General features: G+C 34.9%; 1 protein-coding gene across 1 annotated transcript; it reads right to left on the reverse strand.

The window, feature by feature from the left end:
* Positions 1-9,561: 9,561 nt before the first annotated feature.
* Positions 9,562-11,267, reverse strand: LOC124935105 (non-specific phospholipase C6-like). Its single transcript, XM_047475563.1, has 3 exons — positions 10,262-11,267; positions 10,002-10,178; positions 9,562-9,860 (listed from the first exon to the last, which is right to left on the reverse strand). The coding sequence occupies exons 1-3, from the start codon at positions 11,265-11,267 to the stop codon at positions 9,562-9,564; spliced, it is 1,482 nt and encodes a 493-aa protein (XP_047331519.1).
* Positions 11,268-19,274: the final 8,007 nt, after the last annotated feature.

Below are 19,274 nucleotides of genomic sequence, written 5' to 3' on the forward strand. Positions count from 1 at the left end.
AGTTATGGAGCCTACACTTATAATAAACTCTACATTGTTAATTAGAGTTTATTGGGTTTATCTTTTTTTTTGGTTTTGGGCTTGGGCCTGAACAAATTTATTTAGGTTTATTACCTGAATGTTTACCCTATAAATATGTAATTATTAAGGGTTTACATTGTGTAGACAGAATTCTAGAGAGATAAAGTGTGAGGCAAAAACTCTGTATTCCTTCTTCTTCTTCATAGTAAATCTGGTGGTGGCTGAAGTGGATGTAACTCAATTTGAGTGAACCACTATAAATCTGTGTGTTCTTGTGTTCTTCTTTCTTGTGTTTTTACAGATTGTTTTCAAGCTGGTAGGATTTGGGAGATACAAATCCTAACAACTGGTATCAGAGCAGCTAGGCTAGATCTGAGCATTGGAAACAATGGCAAGTGAGAACAGTATAGGACATGGGATTGAAAGATTTGATGGGACAGATTATGCCTTCTGGAGAATACAGATTGAAGATTATCTCTATGGAAAGAAGCTTCATGTTCCTTTGAGTGAGAAACCAGAGAAGTTGGATGAAGCTGAATGGAAACTCCTTGATAGACAGGTTTTGGGAGTTGTTCGATTGACGTTAGCCAAGACAGTTGCTCACAATGTAGCAAAGGAGAAGACCACCATGGGTCTGATGAAAGCACTTTCTGATATGTATGAGAAACCATCTACTAACAACAAGGTACACTTAATGAAAAGACTCTTTTACTTAAGAATGGTTGATGGTACTTCTGTCACTACTCATTTGAATGAATTCAATACAATTGTGAATCAATTGCTATCTGTTGAGATTGATTTTGGGGATGAAGTTAGTGCCCTGATTTTGTTAGCATCTCTACCAAATAGCTGGGAACCTATGAGGGAAACAATTAGTAATTCAGTTGGAAATGCTAAACTGAAATTTGTTGAAGTTAGAGATCGTATTCTTGCTGAAGAGGTTCGTAAAATTGATTCTGGTGAAACATTCAAAGGTTCTGCTCTGAATGTGGAAAACAGGGGAAGAGGTAATGATAGAAATTTCAACCGAGGTAAGAGCAGATCTATGTCAAGGAGCAGGAGGAGTCAGTCCAAGTATGGGAGGACATTTGAGTGCTGGAATTGTGGTAAACAGAGTCATCTGAAGAGGAACTGCAAAGCACCGAAGAAAAACGGTGATGATAAAAATGATGCAGCCAACGTTGTTACAGAATCTATCACTGATGCGTTACTTCTGTCTGTTGATAGCCCGATAAATTCATGGGTTTTGGACTCAGGAGCGTCTTTCCACACCACTGCTCACAAAGAATTAATGGAGAATTATGTGGCTGGAAACTGTGGGAAAGTTTATCTCGCAGATGGTGAGCCACTGGATATTGTTGGCATTGGTGACATCAAATTGAAGATGGCAAATGGTTCTGTTTGGAAGATTAATAAGGTGAGACACATTCCGGGTTTAATGCGCAATTTGATCTCTGTTACACAACTTGATGAAGAAGGTCACAATTTCAGTTGTGGAAATGGTGCATGGAAGGTGACTAAAGGAGCAATTGTTGTTGCTCGAGGTCACAAAACTGGAACGTTATACACGACTTCAACTTGCAGAGAAACAGTTGCTGCTGTAATTGATGACTCGAAGAACAGTGAGCTATGGCATTGCAGGTTGGGCCATATGAGCGAAAAATGGATGAAAATTCTTTTGAAGAATGGACAGATTCCAGAACTGAAGTCTGTTGAACATCAGTTATGTGAAAACTGCATTCTTGGAAAACAAAAACGGGTGAGTTTCTTAAAAACTGGGAAGGAGCTAAAGAAAGAAAGACTAGAGTTGGTACACACTGATGTGTGGGGACCTGCACCTGTTTCTTCTATTGGCAGATCATACTACTATGTGACTTTTATAGATGATTCAACAAGAAAAGTATGGGTTTACTTTATGAAGCACAAGTCTGAAGTATTTGCTATTTTCAAGAAGTGGAAGGCTTTGGTTGAAAATGAAACAAATCAGAAAGTTAAGTGCTTGAGATCCGACAACGGAGGTGAATATATCAATTCAGATTTCAAAGAGTATTGTGCTGAGAATGGGATCAGTATGGTGAAGACTGTTCCCCGAACGTCTCAAGAGAATGGAGTAGCTAAAAGAATGAATCGAACATTGAACGAGCGTGCTAGAAGCATGAGATTGCATGCAGGGCTGCCTAAAACCTTCTGGGTAGAAGCTATTAATACTGCTGCCTATTTGATAAACAGGGGACCCTCTGTTCCTCTTGAATTCAGAATTCCCGAAGAAGCTTGGAGCAATAAAAAGGTAAACCTTTCTTATTTGAAAGTGTTTGGATGTTTATCATATGTTCATATTAATGAATGTGATAGGAGCAAGCTTGATCCAAAGTCTAATAAATGTTTTTTCATTGGTTATGGTGATATCGAGTTTGGTTATCGTTTCTGGGATAATCAAAATCGGAAGATCATTCGTAGCATAAATGTTATCTTCAATGAACATGTTCTCTACAAAGATTGTGTTGGGAAGACATCAGGTGGTGATTCCAAGTTGGAAGAGACTGGTACAGTCGATTTGAGAGATTTTTCAGCTGAATATATACCGACTGTCGAAGAAGAACAATGTGTTGTTGAAGATGAAATCGTTGAGAACGTGGCCCCATAGGTAAATCAGCAAACACCGGTTATACAGTTGAGAAGATCATCAAGGAATCGAAACCAGTTGAGAGGTGGTCTCCATCTCTAAACTATATCTTGTTGACAGATAGAGGTGAACCTGAATGCTATGAGGAAGCAATACAATCTGATGAATCGGTTAAGTGGGAGTCTGCGATGAAAGATGAGATGGACTCTTTGATGTTGAATCAGACTTGGGAGCTCACTGAGCTACCAAAGGGAAAGAAAGCACTTCACAACAAATGGATCTTCAGGATTAAAGAAGAACATGATAAAACTATGAGGTACAAGGCAATGTTGGTTGTGAAAGGATTTCAACAGAAAGAAGGTATTGACTATAATGAAATCTTCTGTCCAGTAGTTAAATTGATGACAATTAGAACTATTCTGAGTTTGGTTGTGAAAGAAGACCTTCATCTTCAACAAATGGATGTCAAAACTGCTTTTCTTCATGGTGATCTAGATGAAGAAATTTATATGCGACAACCAGAAGGATTTGAAATCAAAGGAAAAGATGAGCTTGTGTGTAAGCTTCAGAAGAGTCTGTATGGTTTGAAACAGGCTCCAAGGCAATGGTACAAGAAGTTTGATAGCTTCATGAAAAGTAACAATTTTTTGAGGTGTGAAGCTGATCATTGCTGTTATATCAAGAGGTTTGATAAATCGTACATTATTCTTCTTCTCTACGTTGATGACATGTTGATTGCTGGAGCAAGATTGTATGAGATTAACAAGCTTAAGAAAGAGTTGTCTGAAAAGTTTGCAATGAAAGATTTGAGTGCTGCAAAACAAATACTTGGGATGAGAATTTTCAGGGATGAAGAAGTTCTCAAGCTTTCACAAGAAGAATATGTGAAGAAAGTTCTTAGTAGGTTCAACTTGTATGATGCAAAATCAGTTACTACCCCCTTAGCTAGTCACTTCAGACTATCTAAAGATCAGTCGACTTCAACAGAGGAGGAGAAAAATTACATGGCAACTGTTCCGTATGCCTCTGCCATTGGTTGTATTATGTATGCGATGGTTTGCACAAGACCAGACATAGCACATGCAGTGGGAGTTGTTAGCAGATTCATGAGCAATCCGGGTAGACAACATTGGGAAGCAGTAAAGTGGATACTACGATAATTAAGAGGAAGTACGGGTCTCGCTTTGTGTTTTTGAAAGTCTAATATGGGTTTAGAAGGATATGTTGATGCTGACAATGGTGGTGATGTTGATAGTAGGAAGAGCACAACAGGGTACATTTATACTCTGGGAGGTACTGCAATCAGTTGGGTATCAAAATTGCAGAAGATTGTTGCTCTTTCTAGTTGTGAAGCAGAGTATGTTGCTGTGACAGAAGCTGCTAAGGAGATGATGTGGTTACAACCCTTTTTGCGAGAATTGGGTCAAGACTACGAGGGAAGTGTGTTGCGATGCGACAGTTAGAGTGCCATTCATTTGGCAAAGAATCTTGTTTATCATGGCAGGACGAAGCATATACAGGTTCGTTATCATTTCATCCGGTCAGCTTTAGAAGATGAAGTATTAGCTCTTGAGAAGATTCCCGGGAGTGAGAATCCAGCTGATATGTTGACGAAAACTGTGACAAATGAGAAACTAAAGTTGTGTGCAACTTCAGTTGGTCTTCTTCGTTAAGAAACCGAATGAAAAGCCACTACCGATCGAGAGATGATGAAGTTAGTCTCCAAGTGGGAGATTGTTGAGTTATGGAGCCTACACTTATAATAAACTCTACATTGTTAATTAGAGTTTATTGGGTTTATATTTTTTTTTGGTTTTGGGGGCTTGGGCCTGACCAAAGTTATTTAGGTTTATTACCTGAATGTTTACCCTATAAATATGTAATTATTAAGGGTTTATATTGTGTAGACAGAATTCTAGAGAGATAAAGTATGAGGCAAAAACTCTGTATTCCTTCTTCTTCTTCATAGTAAATCTGGTGGTGGCTGAAGTGGATGTAGCTCAATTTGAGTGAACCACTATAAATCTGTGTGTTCTTGTGTTCTTCTTTCTTGTGTTTTTACAGATTGTTTTCAAGCTGGTAGGATTTGGGAGATACAAATCCTAACACAAACATCCTTTGCTTCGGTTATTATTGGCAGAATATGAAATAAGAATGCACGTCTTACGTCAAATAGTGTCATCAATGTCAATTTTATGCTAAGATGAAGCACACTCAAGCATCCTTACTATACAACATGAAATCACCGTGGACATTCTCAACTTCGGGAATCGACATCATTAGGAAGATTTATCTTCACGCTGTGAACGAACATTAGTTCATCCTTTTAACCATTGACTAAATCACTAAGGGGTTCAAAGCACAATATTACAAGGCCTTGAAGTCATCATGCTTCGCTAAATTCATTTGCCAAAATATCGTCGCACGATACTGGACCACACATGAATGACTCGACACCAAACATCCTTTGCTTCGGTTATTATTGGCAGAATATGAAATAAGAATGCACGTCTTACGTCAAATAGTGTCATCAATGTCAATTTTATGCTAAGATGAAGCACACTCAAGCATCCTTACTATACAACATGAAATCACCGTGGACATTCTCAACTTCGGGAATCGACATCATTAGGAAGATTTATCTTCACGCTGTGAACGAACATTAGTTCATCCTTTTAACCATTGACTAAATCACTAAGGGGTTCAAAGCACAATATTACAAGGCCTTGAAGTCATCATGCTTCGCTAAATTCATTTGCCAAAATATCGTCGCACGATACTGAGTTCCTCAAGCCCTGATCTTAAACAATGATCGTCATTTCCAAAGAAAAGTACTCAAAATACTAGATGAATAATGGGTCGAGAATTACAAGTCATCGCCCTATTGTCCTTAAAAAACAGTACAATAAAAGCATTTAACAAGAACGTTATCACAATCATCAAGAAATGACTCACACATTCAAAGACTGACAAGTGAAGTTTCCATATGCCCTCTAAGGCTATCGAATGACTATTCAAACTTCAACAGACGATACCCCGTTTGCGTTGGTCTATAAAATGGATATTGTACAATTAATTGAGATCGAATTCTTACTCTAAGAGTACTCCTCAAAGGTCAAGTAGTGGTAGAAGATTGGTGTATGTCTCAATATGACCAACTAGTCTTAATGGAAGATAAGAGGTCAAAGCGAGGGCTCTTAACATAATGTACATGGTGAGAGCCTCTTTTCCCCCGAAGTTCGAGTTATGATCAGATTGGGACTGAGCTCTTTTCGCCCTACGACTGCATAGGCACTATGTCATACACAAGTGTATCAGAGTCGGATGGTTAAGTCTTCAACAAGAAGGTGAAACCTCGAAACATTAATGAATGCGATCTAGTCCTAAAAATGAATCTACAGATACTAGACCCTAGAGGCAAGTTCAAAACTCTGAGGGAAGGACCCTACCACGTAATAATAGTTCTGTCATGTGGTGCCACACAATTATCCACCCTGGACGTAGAAGATCTTTTAGTGTCGTTCATTTAAAGCACATGCGATCGAATCCATTCATGTTTTCTAACAAAACCATAAATTACTCTATCTTTAGATGATTTTTAACCAATAAGCCCCTATATAAATTCTAGGGGCATTCTTATTAAAATAAAATTGATCAAATCCAAAACAATGAGACAAGTTTTGTAACACTCACACATTACGAACTATGTTTAGACCTGATATTTCCTTATCATAAGAGTGCGTAGATAGCCTATTATCTAGATTCGATCCCAATAAAATTTAAAACTAACTCCATGAAAACAAAATTTAAAACAAACTTCTAACACACATGTTCGGAACTACATTCAGACATGATTTCTCATTTTATGAGAATACGTAGAATCTTGTCATGGGCTCGATCCTAATAAACTAAAAACAATAAAACCATTACAACAATATTATAGGCATTTTTATTAAAGTAAAAATGATTTCAGAAAATGGAAAAAACCTTCACATTTCATACATAATAAAAACTTCAACTACATTTCATCGCCAACAAAAAGGAACCACGTCCAAACCTAATTTCTTCTTTTATGAGAATCCATAGGCAGTTTGTCACAGGCTCGATCCCAATAAACATAAAAATACAAAATTCCTGTGTCAATACTATGGAACTTTTATTAAAATAAAAATGGTTCAAAATAAATAAACAAGGAAGAACGATGGCCCTTAAACCCTTAGGCCCAAAAGCGAATTGTGCAAGAGACAAAGCCTCGAATTAATGTTTAAGAAACGAATAATTATGCGGAAAAAGACATCATTCCTATTGGATGTCTCCTGACGAGCCAATGTAACTCTTTAGTTTTGAACAAGGTTCTCTCCAACGGGGTCTTTCTCAATCCCAATGTTAAAAAATGAGTAAGTTTTTTTTTCAAGAAACGAGTAAGTAAGCTTAAACTACTAATGTTTAAGAGAAAGCTCGCAGAAGATGAACGCCCAAACTCGGAACCTTGTTGTCAATAGAGGCGGTGTGTCGTCTCGAATAGAGGTCATGTGCAAGAACCTATGACCTCAAAAAATCAAGCAAGACTATGTTAGTCGAGATACGAAAATCAACACTTGTGATCATCTAAACTCTTGTCTAGTTTGCTAAAAGTAAGAACAGAGTGGTTAGAGTCAATCAGATACACACTATTCATTAAGAAGAGAGGTCAAAGTCCATAGAGTTCGAAACACGCTAACCTGTGAATCCGAGAAGTCAGACTAAATCTCATGGTACATAGTTGAAATATTAAGCATAATATGGACCTCAAAATGATGTTCGAGCAAAATAATTCCTCGAAAAAAATAAGGTAAAACGTTTGTGCGTAAGACTAAATCCAAGAATAATAGTGATTACCTTGAATACCATTAGTTGCATTTGGTATTCTCATGAAACATTATATTGAACGATGTATGGAACCAATTTCTTAAGATTTGTTTTCAATACTAACGTTACAAAACGTCGAAAAAGACGCTATTACCTAGAAGGTTAAAAGGGTCTAATTACTAACTTAAATGCAAATGACGAAACAACAACATTTTATATTCATGAATATAATCGCTAAGTTGAAGAACGATGCTTATTCACAACGCAAATGTAATCACTAAGCATAATAATAGTTACAACGATAATTTTATCACATGAATATAATCGCTAAGATGAAGAGCGATGCTTATTCACACACGAATGTAATCACTAAGGAGACTTGTGGTTACAACGTAATTTTATCACATGAATTTAATCGCTAAGCTTAAGAACCATGTTTATTCACACACAAATATAATATCTAAGCAGACTTGTGGTTACAACGATAATTTTATCTCATGAATATAATTGCTAGGCTAAAGAGTGATGCTTATTCAAGCGCGAATGAGCGAACTTTTGGTTACAATATTAATTTTATCACATTAATTTTATCGTTAAATTAAAGAACGATGCTTATTCATACACGAATGTAATCACTAAACAGACTTGTAGTTACAAAGATAATTTTATCACATGAATATAACCGCTAAGCTGAAGAGCGATGTTTATTCACATGCGGATGTAATCACTAAGTAGACTTGTGGTTACAACGATAATTTATTACATGGATATAAACGCTAGGCTGAAGAATGATGCTTAGCCACACGCGAATGTAATCACTAAGAAAACTTGTGGTTACAATGATAATTTTATCACATTAATATAATCGTTAAATTGTAGAACGATGCTTATTCACACACGAATGTAATCACTAAGCGGACTTGTGGTTACAAAGATAATTTTATCACATGAATATAAACGTTAAGCTGAAGAGCGATGTTTATTCACACGCAAATATAATCACTCAGTAGACTTGTGGTTGCAATGATAATTTTATAAGATGAATATAATCGTTAAGATGAAGAGTGATGTTTATTCACACACAAATGTAATCACTAATTAGACTTGTGGTTACAACAATATTTTTGTCACATGAATATAATCGATAAGTTGAAGAGAGGTGTTTATTCACACTCTAATGTAATCACTAAGCATGCTTGTGGTTACAACGATAATTTATATTCCAAATATAATCATTAAGCTGAAGAATGATGTTTATTCACACGCGAATATAATCTCTAAGTAGATTTATGGTTACAATAATGATTCTATCACATGAATATCATCGCAAAACTGAAGAGCGTTGTTTATTCGCACACGAATGTAATCACTAGAATACTTGTGATTGTAACAATAATTACATCACGTGAATGTAATCACTAAGTGGACATGTTGTTGTGATGTTACTCACGCGACATATTAAAGAATAAACTTATTTCAGACTTATCGTTACAGGGTCATTACCAGGGTCTTCCAAGGAACTCGTCAGGTCTGTTCTCTTATTTCTACAAAACCGAGTCAGACCAGCCCTAGACGCCAGTCCAGACTCCAGATGCTGGCCTGATTTTTGACCAACGTGCGGCTCACTCACGTCCCAAAATGAAGGCCCAACGGTGGCTTAGTATTCAATCGACGACCCGGCCGAAGGCACAAAATGAGAAAAAAAACAGCACTTCTTGGCGTTCTTCATCTGATTTCCGAAAACTCAACGAGCAACCTGCGTGAAATTCAATTTTATTTTAGAAATCGTGTTTTTCTTGTTTTAGAACTCCGAATTTAGCTTTGAAAAATGCTACTCACCACACAGGTGTAGAATTCAAATATGTCAGCATTTTCAACAAAAGGGTAACTAGAAATTGCCCATAAAAAACGGAAGCACTACTGGTCATCTAGAGTTTTGTTTTTTTTACAATTCGAAACGTTGTATTAAGAATTTTTTGGTGAAAACTTGATGGTAGCTTATCACAAACTCGAGTTGTTTCCAAGGCCCAAATGTATATAAATTATTTTATTTAACTATTATCAAAGAGTTAACAAGCCAATTCTTTGTCATGGTTGCATGTAGTTAAGTCCACAATGGTTGAACCGTCAATCCCCAACCTCAATGTGTCTTTGCTAGCTTTCAAGAACTTTGACATGGCCTCTCTTACATATTGTTCACCCTCCTTTACCGTCATCTTCTTCTCATTCCCCATCTTGCTGTTCATCAAGTTATAGTCGTCTTTAATGAGGAATCTTGCTAGATCTGTCAGCTCTGTTTGAAACTCTGATACTTCCCTGTTTTCATCTGGGTCACTACTTCTTAGAGATGGAGGCTCTGGAAGGGTCACTGCAATCAAAAGATTGAGACTCAATAATTTTTTTGAAAATTGTCCATCCAGTGATATTTTGAAAAAGATAAGACCTCTAACAAAATCAGTCGGTTTTAGAGATCAAGTTATAATATCACTCAATAATTATGTAAAGTTACTTGGGCAATCAGTCCTAGGAGAGTCAAGTTCTCCGACTATGTGTTCAAATGTGCCCGCCCAAGCATCACGACGGGTTAAGAAGTCTGAAGAAAGATTGAACATCTTCTTAATGGTGGCTGGGATTGACGAGTGTTCATACTCTGAGCTAATTTCTGGTCCTTGTGCCTTTCCTACAACTGCATCATTATTTATTAATGAGATTTGAATTCGTGACATTTAATCTCTTATCCGCATCCACTCTTAAATTGTATAAACTTACCAGTGCCTTTTTTAATCCACGGAGATATCATAATAGTGGGAACACGAACTCCGAGTTGGTCGAACTTGAAAAAATTGGGAGGCGGGCTGATTTTATCATCCGGGTTTGGAACATTAATGATAGGTGTCGGGACATGATCGAAGAACCCACCATGCTCATCGTAGGTTATTACGAAAAGTGTCTGATTCCATTGTGGACTGGCCCTCAAAGCTTCGTAAACCTCTTTCACTAGCTTTTGACCGTTTGCAACATCATGGGACGGATGATCATCGTTTGCCGGATTTCCAAAGACATCAAAGTACCTCGGCTCGATTACGGTCAAGTTTGGAAGTTTCCCATCCTTAGCGTGTTCCTTGAAGCTTAGTCTGTAATGGTGAAACCTAAAGGCGTACTTTATTTTCCTAAGATTCTTATAGAACAATGTGGCAGGTATGTGATCATAGTAGATGCCGAAATCGATATCGTTTTCGTAAAGAGAGTCGAAAATGGTCTTTTGTGGGTAACCTAGGGAGAGATGTAGTTTGTCGTTGTATGTGGCTCCGGATGATGTTGCGGAATATACGAATAATCTGTTGGGTTGAGTCGGACCAGGAACCGATGAAAACCAACGATTGAAAACGGCAAATTCACGCACGAACTCGGCATACACGGGCACGGATGCGGGTTTGAACCCTTTCATTACGACGTCGGATATGTTTTTTGACATGGAAATTGCTTGTTCAACGAAGCCTGACATGGAAGGGGTGGTTCCGGATCCAAAAATTTGTTGCTTAACTTCAAGAAATTCATGACCCGGATTCGGATCCACATATACCGAGTCGTCCGTGCAACATATTGAATTGGACGACTTAGATTTGGTGGAAATCGGATTGCATTCTCGACCCGTTACACCGTCGATGGATGGATTAACGCTCTTCATCCAACCCAAAATGTGGTCGAATGATCGGTTTTCTAAAACAAGAACAACAATTGTTTGAATGGGTTGTTTTCCCTCAACAAAGTTCATGTTGGTCTTTCCTCCAATAGTTAGTGTGAAAAATAATAACAATAAGAAAAATAAAGAAAATTTAGGCATTCCCATTATCTTTTGCTCCATATTGATGTTCTGTCTCTTTCTCATGCACACAATATATACATGTCAAGTTAGATTTTCTTAATCTTTGTTTATATTATAAATGAGGGAAATATTTTATTGGGTTGAATAAAGAATCGACAGTAAATTGTTTTAGCATAACATAAGAAAAGTGAGGATGGATTATGAAGTAGATTTAAAGAAAAATAATAAAAATAAATTAAAGCTATGAAGTTAATATGAACTCTAAGTTTGGTTGAATTATGTCTAATTTATAAATATTAAATTATGTATATAAAATAAATAAATAAATAAATATAACAATATTATTATCATAATATTTAATATTTTTAATAACAATGCTAAAATATAATATATATTATTTATATTAATATTTCTTCTAAACTCAAGATAAAAGAGATTTTTTTAAAAAATTTAAAATTAAGACCAATTCTAAAATATATTTTCCATGTTAAATATACTTGTGAAGGTTATAATCGAAATTATAAGGAAGAATTTCTTTGAATAATATGTCGCAATCAAGAATAATAATAATAATAAAAAGAATGTACAAATATGATGATGATAATTTTTTGACATCGATTCACTTGTGAACTAAATGAACACCCATAGTTAACTAAGTTTGCAAAAACTCCAACGTAATGTCCAAATAAGGATATCTAAAAAAAAGTGACTTAAAAAACAGTCTTAAAGGTAAAAAATGACATTGTTTACACAATAATTATTCATATAATATATAATGAATAATTAATAAAGTAAAAGTTGATATGAAAATAAAAAAATATATATAGAAAGAGGTGAGGAAAATTGAAGGAGAAATGAGGGAAGAAATGATGTTTGCATTATGTCATTAACTAAAAAAAAATGTTTGAGGGGAAAAGGAAGAAATAACATGGTATTATATATTTTTTTTAATTTATTCAATCAATTAGATTGCATCACGTTATTCACTTTCTCAATTCTTGTCCTTATCATTTCTCATATATAACTAGGAGAATTCTTGTACGTTGCACACGACAAATATACAAGTGAAATAATTTAAACATAAAATTTAAAAAAAATCAAAATTTCTATAAAAAAAATTTGAATCACAATATATAATATATTAATGATTGCTATATTCAGTAGTGTCGTGAAAACTATCACCCCAAGAATGAAAACCGAAAATATAACAATTGTAATTGATGTAAAACAATAACGTAAAATCAAATAATAAACAAAATAACGACACAAAAGTTTTACCCAGGTTCAGACCAACAATGTGCTATGTTCTGTTTTCGGAGAATCAATTAAATAGAGTTATAATTACAAATTCTGACACTCTCTATGTTCTAGTTTTAGTCTCACCACTCTTTATAACTCGTTTACAATATAAATATATATAAACTTTTAGAATTCATAATTAGTAAAGAATCATTCAATATATATTATATTATATTATATTATTTTATTTTATTTTATTTTATTTTATTTTATTTCTCTTTTATAATATATCATTCTCTTTCCATATAATATAATATATATATATATATATGAATTCTTTCCTTCTTTTGTACATAACATTGAGGTACACAAATTGGGCCTTAAAACCTTAGGCCCAATTTCACAAATCTCCACATTGTATTTATGTCCATTGTCAAACAAATGAGTCTCATCACTAAGAATATCTTAGAATCGATTCTCTTACATCTCTGATTATGTTCTTAACTTTGTAACGTGAATCAAGTTGCAACATTTTTTAAACTTGATTCCCGTCACTAATTTCGTGGCCATATCTGCGGGATTTTCATCTGTGTAAATCTTCTCTACAAGTACCGCTCCACCAGCTATAACATCTCGAATGTAGTGAAGTCAAATGTCTATGAGTTTTGTGAGCTCGTGAAACATTGAGTTCTTGGAAAAGTGTATGGCGTTTTGGTTATCGCAGAATAACTCCACCTTATCATGCTTCACCCAAATTCACCCACGAGACTCTTCAACCAAAGTGCCTCCTTGACTCCCTCCTTCATAGTGATATACTCGGCTTCCGTGTTGAAAGAGCAACTACTGATTGTAATTGTGCCTTCCAACTTACCGAGCATCCAAATAGGGTAAACACATATCCCGTTAGAGACCTTCTCTTGTCCAAGTCACATACAAAATCAGCATCAATATGTCCTCTCAACTTATCATCACCTACACCCGCCCATTTAAAACAAAGACCGACATCTAAGTATCCCTTAACGTAACGGAGAACCCACTCTATCGCCTCCCAATGTTCTTTCCCCATGTTTTCCATAAAGCGACTAACAAGACTAATCATGTAAGCAAGATCGGGTCGCGTACATACCATGGTATACATTAGGCTCCCAACGATACTCGCATATGGGGTGTTTTCTATTCTAACCTTTTCCTCCTCGGTACTCGTTGATATCTTTGAGAAGAGCTTGAAATAAGTAGCTAACAATGTTTGAACAGCCTTGGCGTTAGACATTCCAAACTTGGCAACCACTTTTTGGAGGTAGTCGCTTTGAGACAAGAACATAGAGCCTTTCTCCCAATCCTGCTCAATCACCATTCCCAAAATTTTCTTTTTCGGTCCCATATTCTTCATATCAAACTCACTCCCTAACAAACTCTTGACCTAGCAAACCTCTTCCTTGTTTCTTGATGTGATCAACATATCATTCACATATAACAATAGAAGACCCTGCAACCATCAACCCACTTGACATAGACACAACTATCAAAATTGATCCTCACAAAATCGTTACGATCTATGAACTCTTCAAAGCGCAAATACTATTATCTTGGGGATTGTTTCAAATCATAAAGCGATCATTTAAGGAGACTTACCTTGCCTTCATTAATGAGTTTAACGAACCCCTCAGGTTATGTCATGAATATCTTCTCCTCCAAGTTCTCATAAAGAAATATTGTCTTCATGTCTATTTGCTCGGCTCCAAGTCAAACTCATTCACTAGAGCGAGAAACACACAAATGGGTGTGTGCTTCACTATCGGGGAGTAGATCTCGTTAAAGTCGACTCCTTCGCGTTGTGTGAATCCCTTAGCTACCGATATTGCCTTAAACCTTGACTTATTATTACCCTATACACCTTCTTTGCGCTTGAACACCCATTTTAAATCAACCACTCTCTGATTCTTGAGTTTGTTCACCAACTCCCACATCTCGTTTTTGACAAGCGATGTCATCTCCTCAACCATAGCACGCTTGCTTTCAGTTCTCTCCTTACTCTTTATCGCTTCTTTAAACGATTTCTACTCTGAATCTTGTACCTCATCTACCACAAGTAATGCAAAGTCTACAAAACCGGAGTAGCCAAATATCTCTAGAGCTCGGGTTGTCCTACTATCTCTATCTTGTGCTAACTGGTATGAGCTAAGATTTCCTTCCGGATCTGTACCTTCCTCCTCTACCTGACTGTCTGTTTCATCCTCTTCACTAGCCTCTTCCATGTCTACTGATTCTTTAGTAATCCCTCCTAAGAACTCCACCTCAAATTCAATCATCTCTATAGCGACTTCGCCATCTTTGACTAACTGTGTTGATCCATAATAGAACTTGGTTTCCCTAAAGACCATATCACGACTAATGATAGACTTGGACGTTTCTCCATCCTTGTAAAAGAGTTTCCAACTGTATACTTCCTCAAAGTATCCAACGAACATACACTTCTTCACTCTCGGATCAAGCTTTCCATCCCATTGGTGCATATATGTCACACACACAAATACCTTCATGTTGTCGAGTTTTGGAGGAGCGTCATTCTAAACTTCTTCTGGTGTCTTGCATTCCAATATCGTCGATGGACAACGATTGATAAGATAAGTCGTAGTGTTAATTGCCTCACCCCAAAACTGCTTCGTTATACTAGCCTTAAACAATATATACCAGACATGCTCAAGTAGTGTTATGTTCATTCGCTCCGCCAAGCCATTTTGTTGCGGTGACTGTCGGACGGTTTTGTGACGAATCATCCTTTCTTCCTTGATGAACTAATTTAACTCCTCGCCTAGGTACTCCAACACATAATTTGTTCCGAGCTTTTTAACCTTCTTCCTGGTCTGAGTCTCTACTATCTTCTTCCACTCCTTTTTAACCTTCTTCCTGGTCTGAGTTTCTCCATACCAAAATAGTCTCTTTTACTTAACTCCTTTAACCCCCTCTCACTCACATACCCTAATATTTTATGCCATAGACTAGTGGACGATACATTTCGAGGTTCTGCCACTAGAGTCATATAACCAACCAAGGTGCTGACTTGAAGGACGTAAAAACTTTTCTCTTGCATATCCCTCATTACCACTAGTGACCCATTTGTGACCCTTAATACATTCTTATCGCCATTCCATACAAAAACAAGTTAGTCTAGTGAGCCAAAAGAGATTAAATTCCTCCGAAAATCCGGGACGTGTTGTACTTTCGTCAATACCCTCTCGATTCCATCATGCGTCTTCAAACGCACTGTTCCGATCTTCATCACCCTACAAGAATTGTTGTTACCTAACAAAACTTCACCCACCAAAGTCTTCTCATAGATCTCAAACCAACTCTCGTTAGCTGTCATATAGAATGAACACCTATAATCCATAATCCAACGCTTGTCGAACTAATTAGTGGAGACAACGAGAACATCCACACTTTTGTACCCATTTTCGACCTCTTGAACAACCGTCGCTTCTTTGTTTTTCTTCCCATTATTACTCAAATCTGGACAATCTCGTTTAAAGTGCCCCTCCTTGATACAATTGTAGCACTTAGTAGATTTCTGCCCGAGAGACTTCGAACGCCTTTTCTTCTTGCTTTTATTATCTCTTTTCTCCGTTATCCCTCGAACGAAGAGTCCATCTCCACTCATGTTTCTCTCAACATTCTTCTTCTTTTGTTCCTTCGATCTCAACGCACTAATTACATCATCGAGGGTAATATCCTCCCTCCAATGCTCGAGTATGTCTATGAACATCTCATACGACTTCATTAAAGAATTCAAAAGCATTAGCGCCTTATATTCATCCTTGTACTTCTCCTTAATATTTTCTAAATCAAGGAGAATCTTGACATAATCGTCGAGATGCGTTTGCAAATCCTTCCCCTTAGTCATTCTAAACATGAAGATTATCTTCTTGATTTAGATCCGAGACGATAGTGTTTTAGTCTTATACAAAGATTTTAACTAAAGTCGCACCTCTGTTGCGGTCGTGGCACTAACAACCTCTCGTAGTACCTTGTCACTAAGACTAAGAATCAAGGTGTTACAGGCCCTTTCCAACACCTCCATCTTTTTCTTCAAGTCCATCGAGGCTAGTAATTTTGATTCCCCCTCGAGTGCTTTAGCGACTCTCATGTTTCCTAGGTGTGCCTTAATCTTCATCTTCCATAACCCAAAATCCTTTGTCACATCAAACTTCTCGATATCCACCCTAGAAGTCGACCTCATCTCAAGTCAACATAATCGAACTACGACCGCCTTAGACCAACTTCGCTCTGATATCAGTTTGTTGTGAAAACTATTACCCGAATAATAAAAAACAGAAATATAGCAATCGTAACGAATGTAGAATAATAAGATAAAAGTAAAGAATAAACAGAATTATAACATAAGAGTTTTACCCATATTCAAACCAACAATGTCCTACATCCTAATTTCGGATAATCGATTCAATAGAGTTATAATTACAAATTCTAACTCTCTGTATGTTCTAGATTTTAGTCTCACCACTCTTTACAACTCGTTTACATTGTAAATATCAATGTTCTAAATGGCGGTCGAGGCGGCCGCCTAGGTAGTAGGCGGTCCAACACCGCTCCGCCTATACATGAGGCGGACATATTATTTAATTATTTATTATTTTTAATTAATTAATTACTAATATTAATATATATATATATATTTAATAAAAAAAATTTTTATCTCCCAATATTTATTTAAATTTTGAAATGACTCTTTACATTGTAATTCATTTTATCTTTTTCATTTCTCATCTTCTTTTTCGTTTCTTATCTCATTCACCTCACCTCCCTTATCATCTACATATCCTTTGATCATCAAAATATCTATCTCTTCTTCACTTCGTCTACATACTTATTTTTGTTAGATGTTACTATGTTAGAGAATATTAATTTGGTTTTTTGGTAAAATGATAATTATAAAACATTTTTATTATATTTATATTTATATTTAAATTTATTTATGTTTATATTCAACCGCTTAGGCACCGCCTAGGCACCCGAGGCAGTAGGCAGTCACTTACCGCTCTGTCACCGCCATTTAGAACACTAGTAAATATATATAAACGTTTAGAAAGAATTATTCTCTATATTATATTATATAATATTATATATATATATATATTCTTTCGCTTTTAGAATATATCATTCTCTCTCCATATAATATAATATATATAGATACTTTCCTTTTTTCTACCTAACATTGAGGTACACTAAATTGGGCCTCAAAATCCTAGGCCTAATTCTACAAATAGTTTTAAATTTTTTAATCAAATACAATAAATATAAATTTTTTAAATTGATTAAATTTTATTATATGAAAAATTTACACATTTAAGTTACATTTTTTATTTATAACTTTATACATGAATTGTAAATTATTAATAGTTATTTAAATTTTATTAAATAATTTTTATCATTATATTGTGTTTCATATGAATCTCATAATATTATAATTGCTAAACACAATCTATATAAAATATATAAATATTATATTTTTTGGAATTAAAGTAGAACTAGCATGACACCCCACAATCATGGTCCACTGCTTAAACTACAAACGCTTTCCGGTGAAATCGAACCCGTGACCTTTTTGAAGTTTCAGAAATTTTAATATTGTATGTATGTTGTTCTTTCACTTGGTTCATTTTCTTTTAATGGTGTATGAAGTTATTTAATCTCACATTTATTTTTAATTTTTATTTATAAAGATACTTTTTAGATTGAAACAACTGAAATAAAATTTTCATTCAAAATATTAATTAAATATGTATATACAAAGTCTTATAAAAAATAATTATGCACCATCTTGTTGATGTTTACCTCATAAAATTCTTGTTTCAAAAAAACTCTACCCATATTTTGAATATTTATTGCATTATAATTTTGCAACATTTATAACTATGTTCCTATACATTAATATTATTTTAAAATTCAAAATATTAATTAAAATATACATGCAATGTCTTTTAAAAAATAAGTATTTATCGTCTTGTTGATGTCAACACTATAAAATTCTTATTTTGATGCAAATTCTACCCATATTTTGAATATTTATTATATTATAATTTTGCAAAATTTATAACTACATGCACTACACATTAATGCTATTATATATATATATATATAATATCGCGGGTTAATCGGCATATGTTTATAAAATTATTTTTTTTGTATAATCAATGATACACTAATGATGTTCCGTCTTGATTTTATAATTATTTGTTATGTAATTGTGTTAATAGTAGTTATAATTTTAAAACCAAAATTAGGGTAATTTGTTATAATATTATTGTAAGCCCTAAAAATCTATGCACCAAATTTAAAAAATTAAATTAATTATTTTGATTTATTTTTGAATAAATGAAATTAAAATTATTAACTCCATGGCCAAAACCTAATTAAAATAATTAATTAGATTAATTATTGTGATAAAAACATAATTAATTAAGAAAAATGGCCAATAAAATAATTAAAAATCTCTGGGATAAATATTGTACTCAATTTATCTCAAAATAATTTTAGAATAATTAAGGGATTAAAATAAATAATTAAGGATGAAATATTGTACCCATTTCATCCCTAAAAATTATTTATTTAGCCTAAATATACAAATAAAATAAATTGACGAAATAGTTGTCATATTTATTTTATATTTTGTTTATATGAAAAGATTAAAATTAAAGCCAA

The sequence above is a fragment of the Impatiens glandulifera genome, chromosome 4 (assembly GCF_907164915.1).
Source record: "Impatiens glandulifera chromosome 4, dImpGla2.1, whole genome shotgun sequence".
NCBI lineage: Eukaryota > Viridiplantae > Streptophyta > Magnoliopsida > Ericales > Balsaminaceae > Impatiens > Impatiens glandulifera.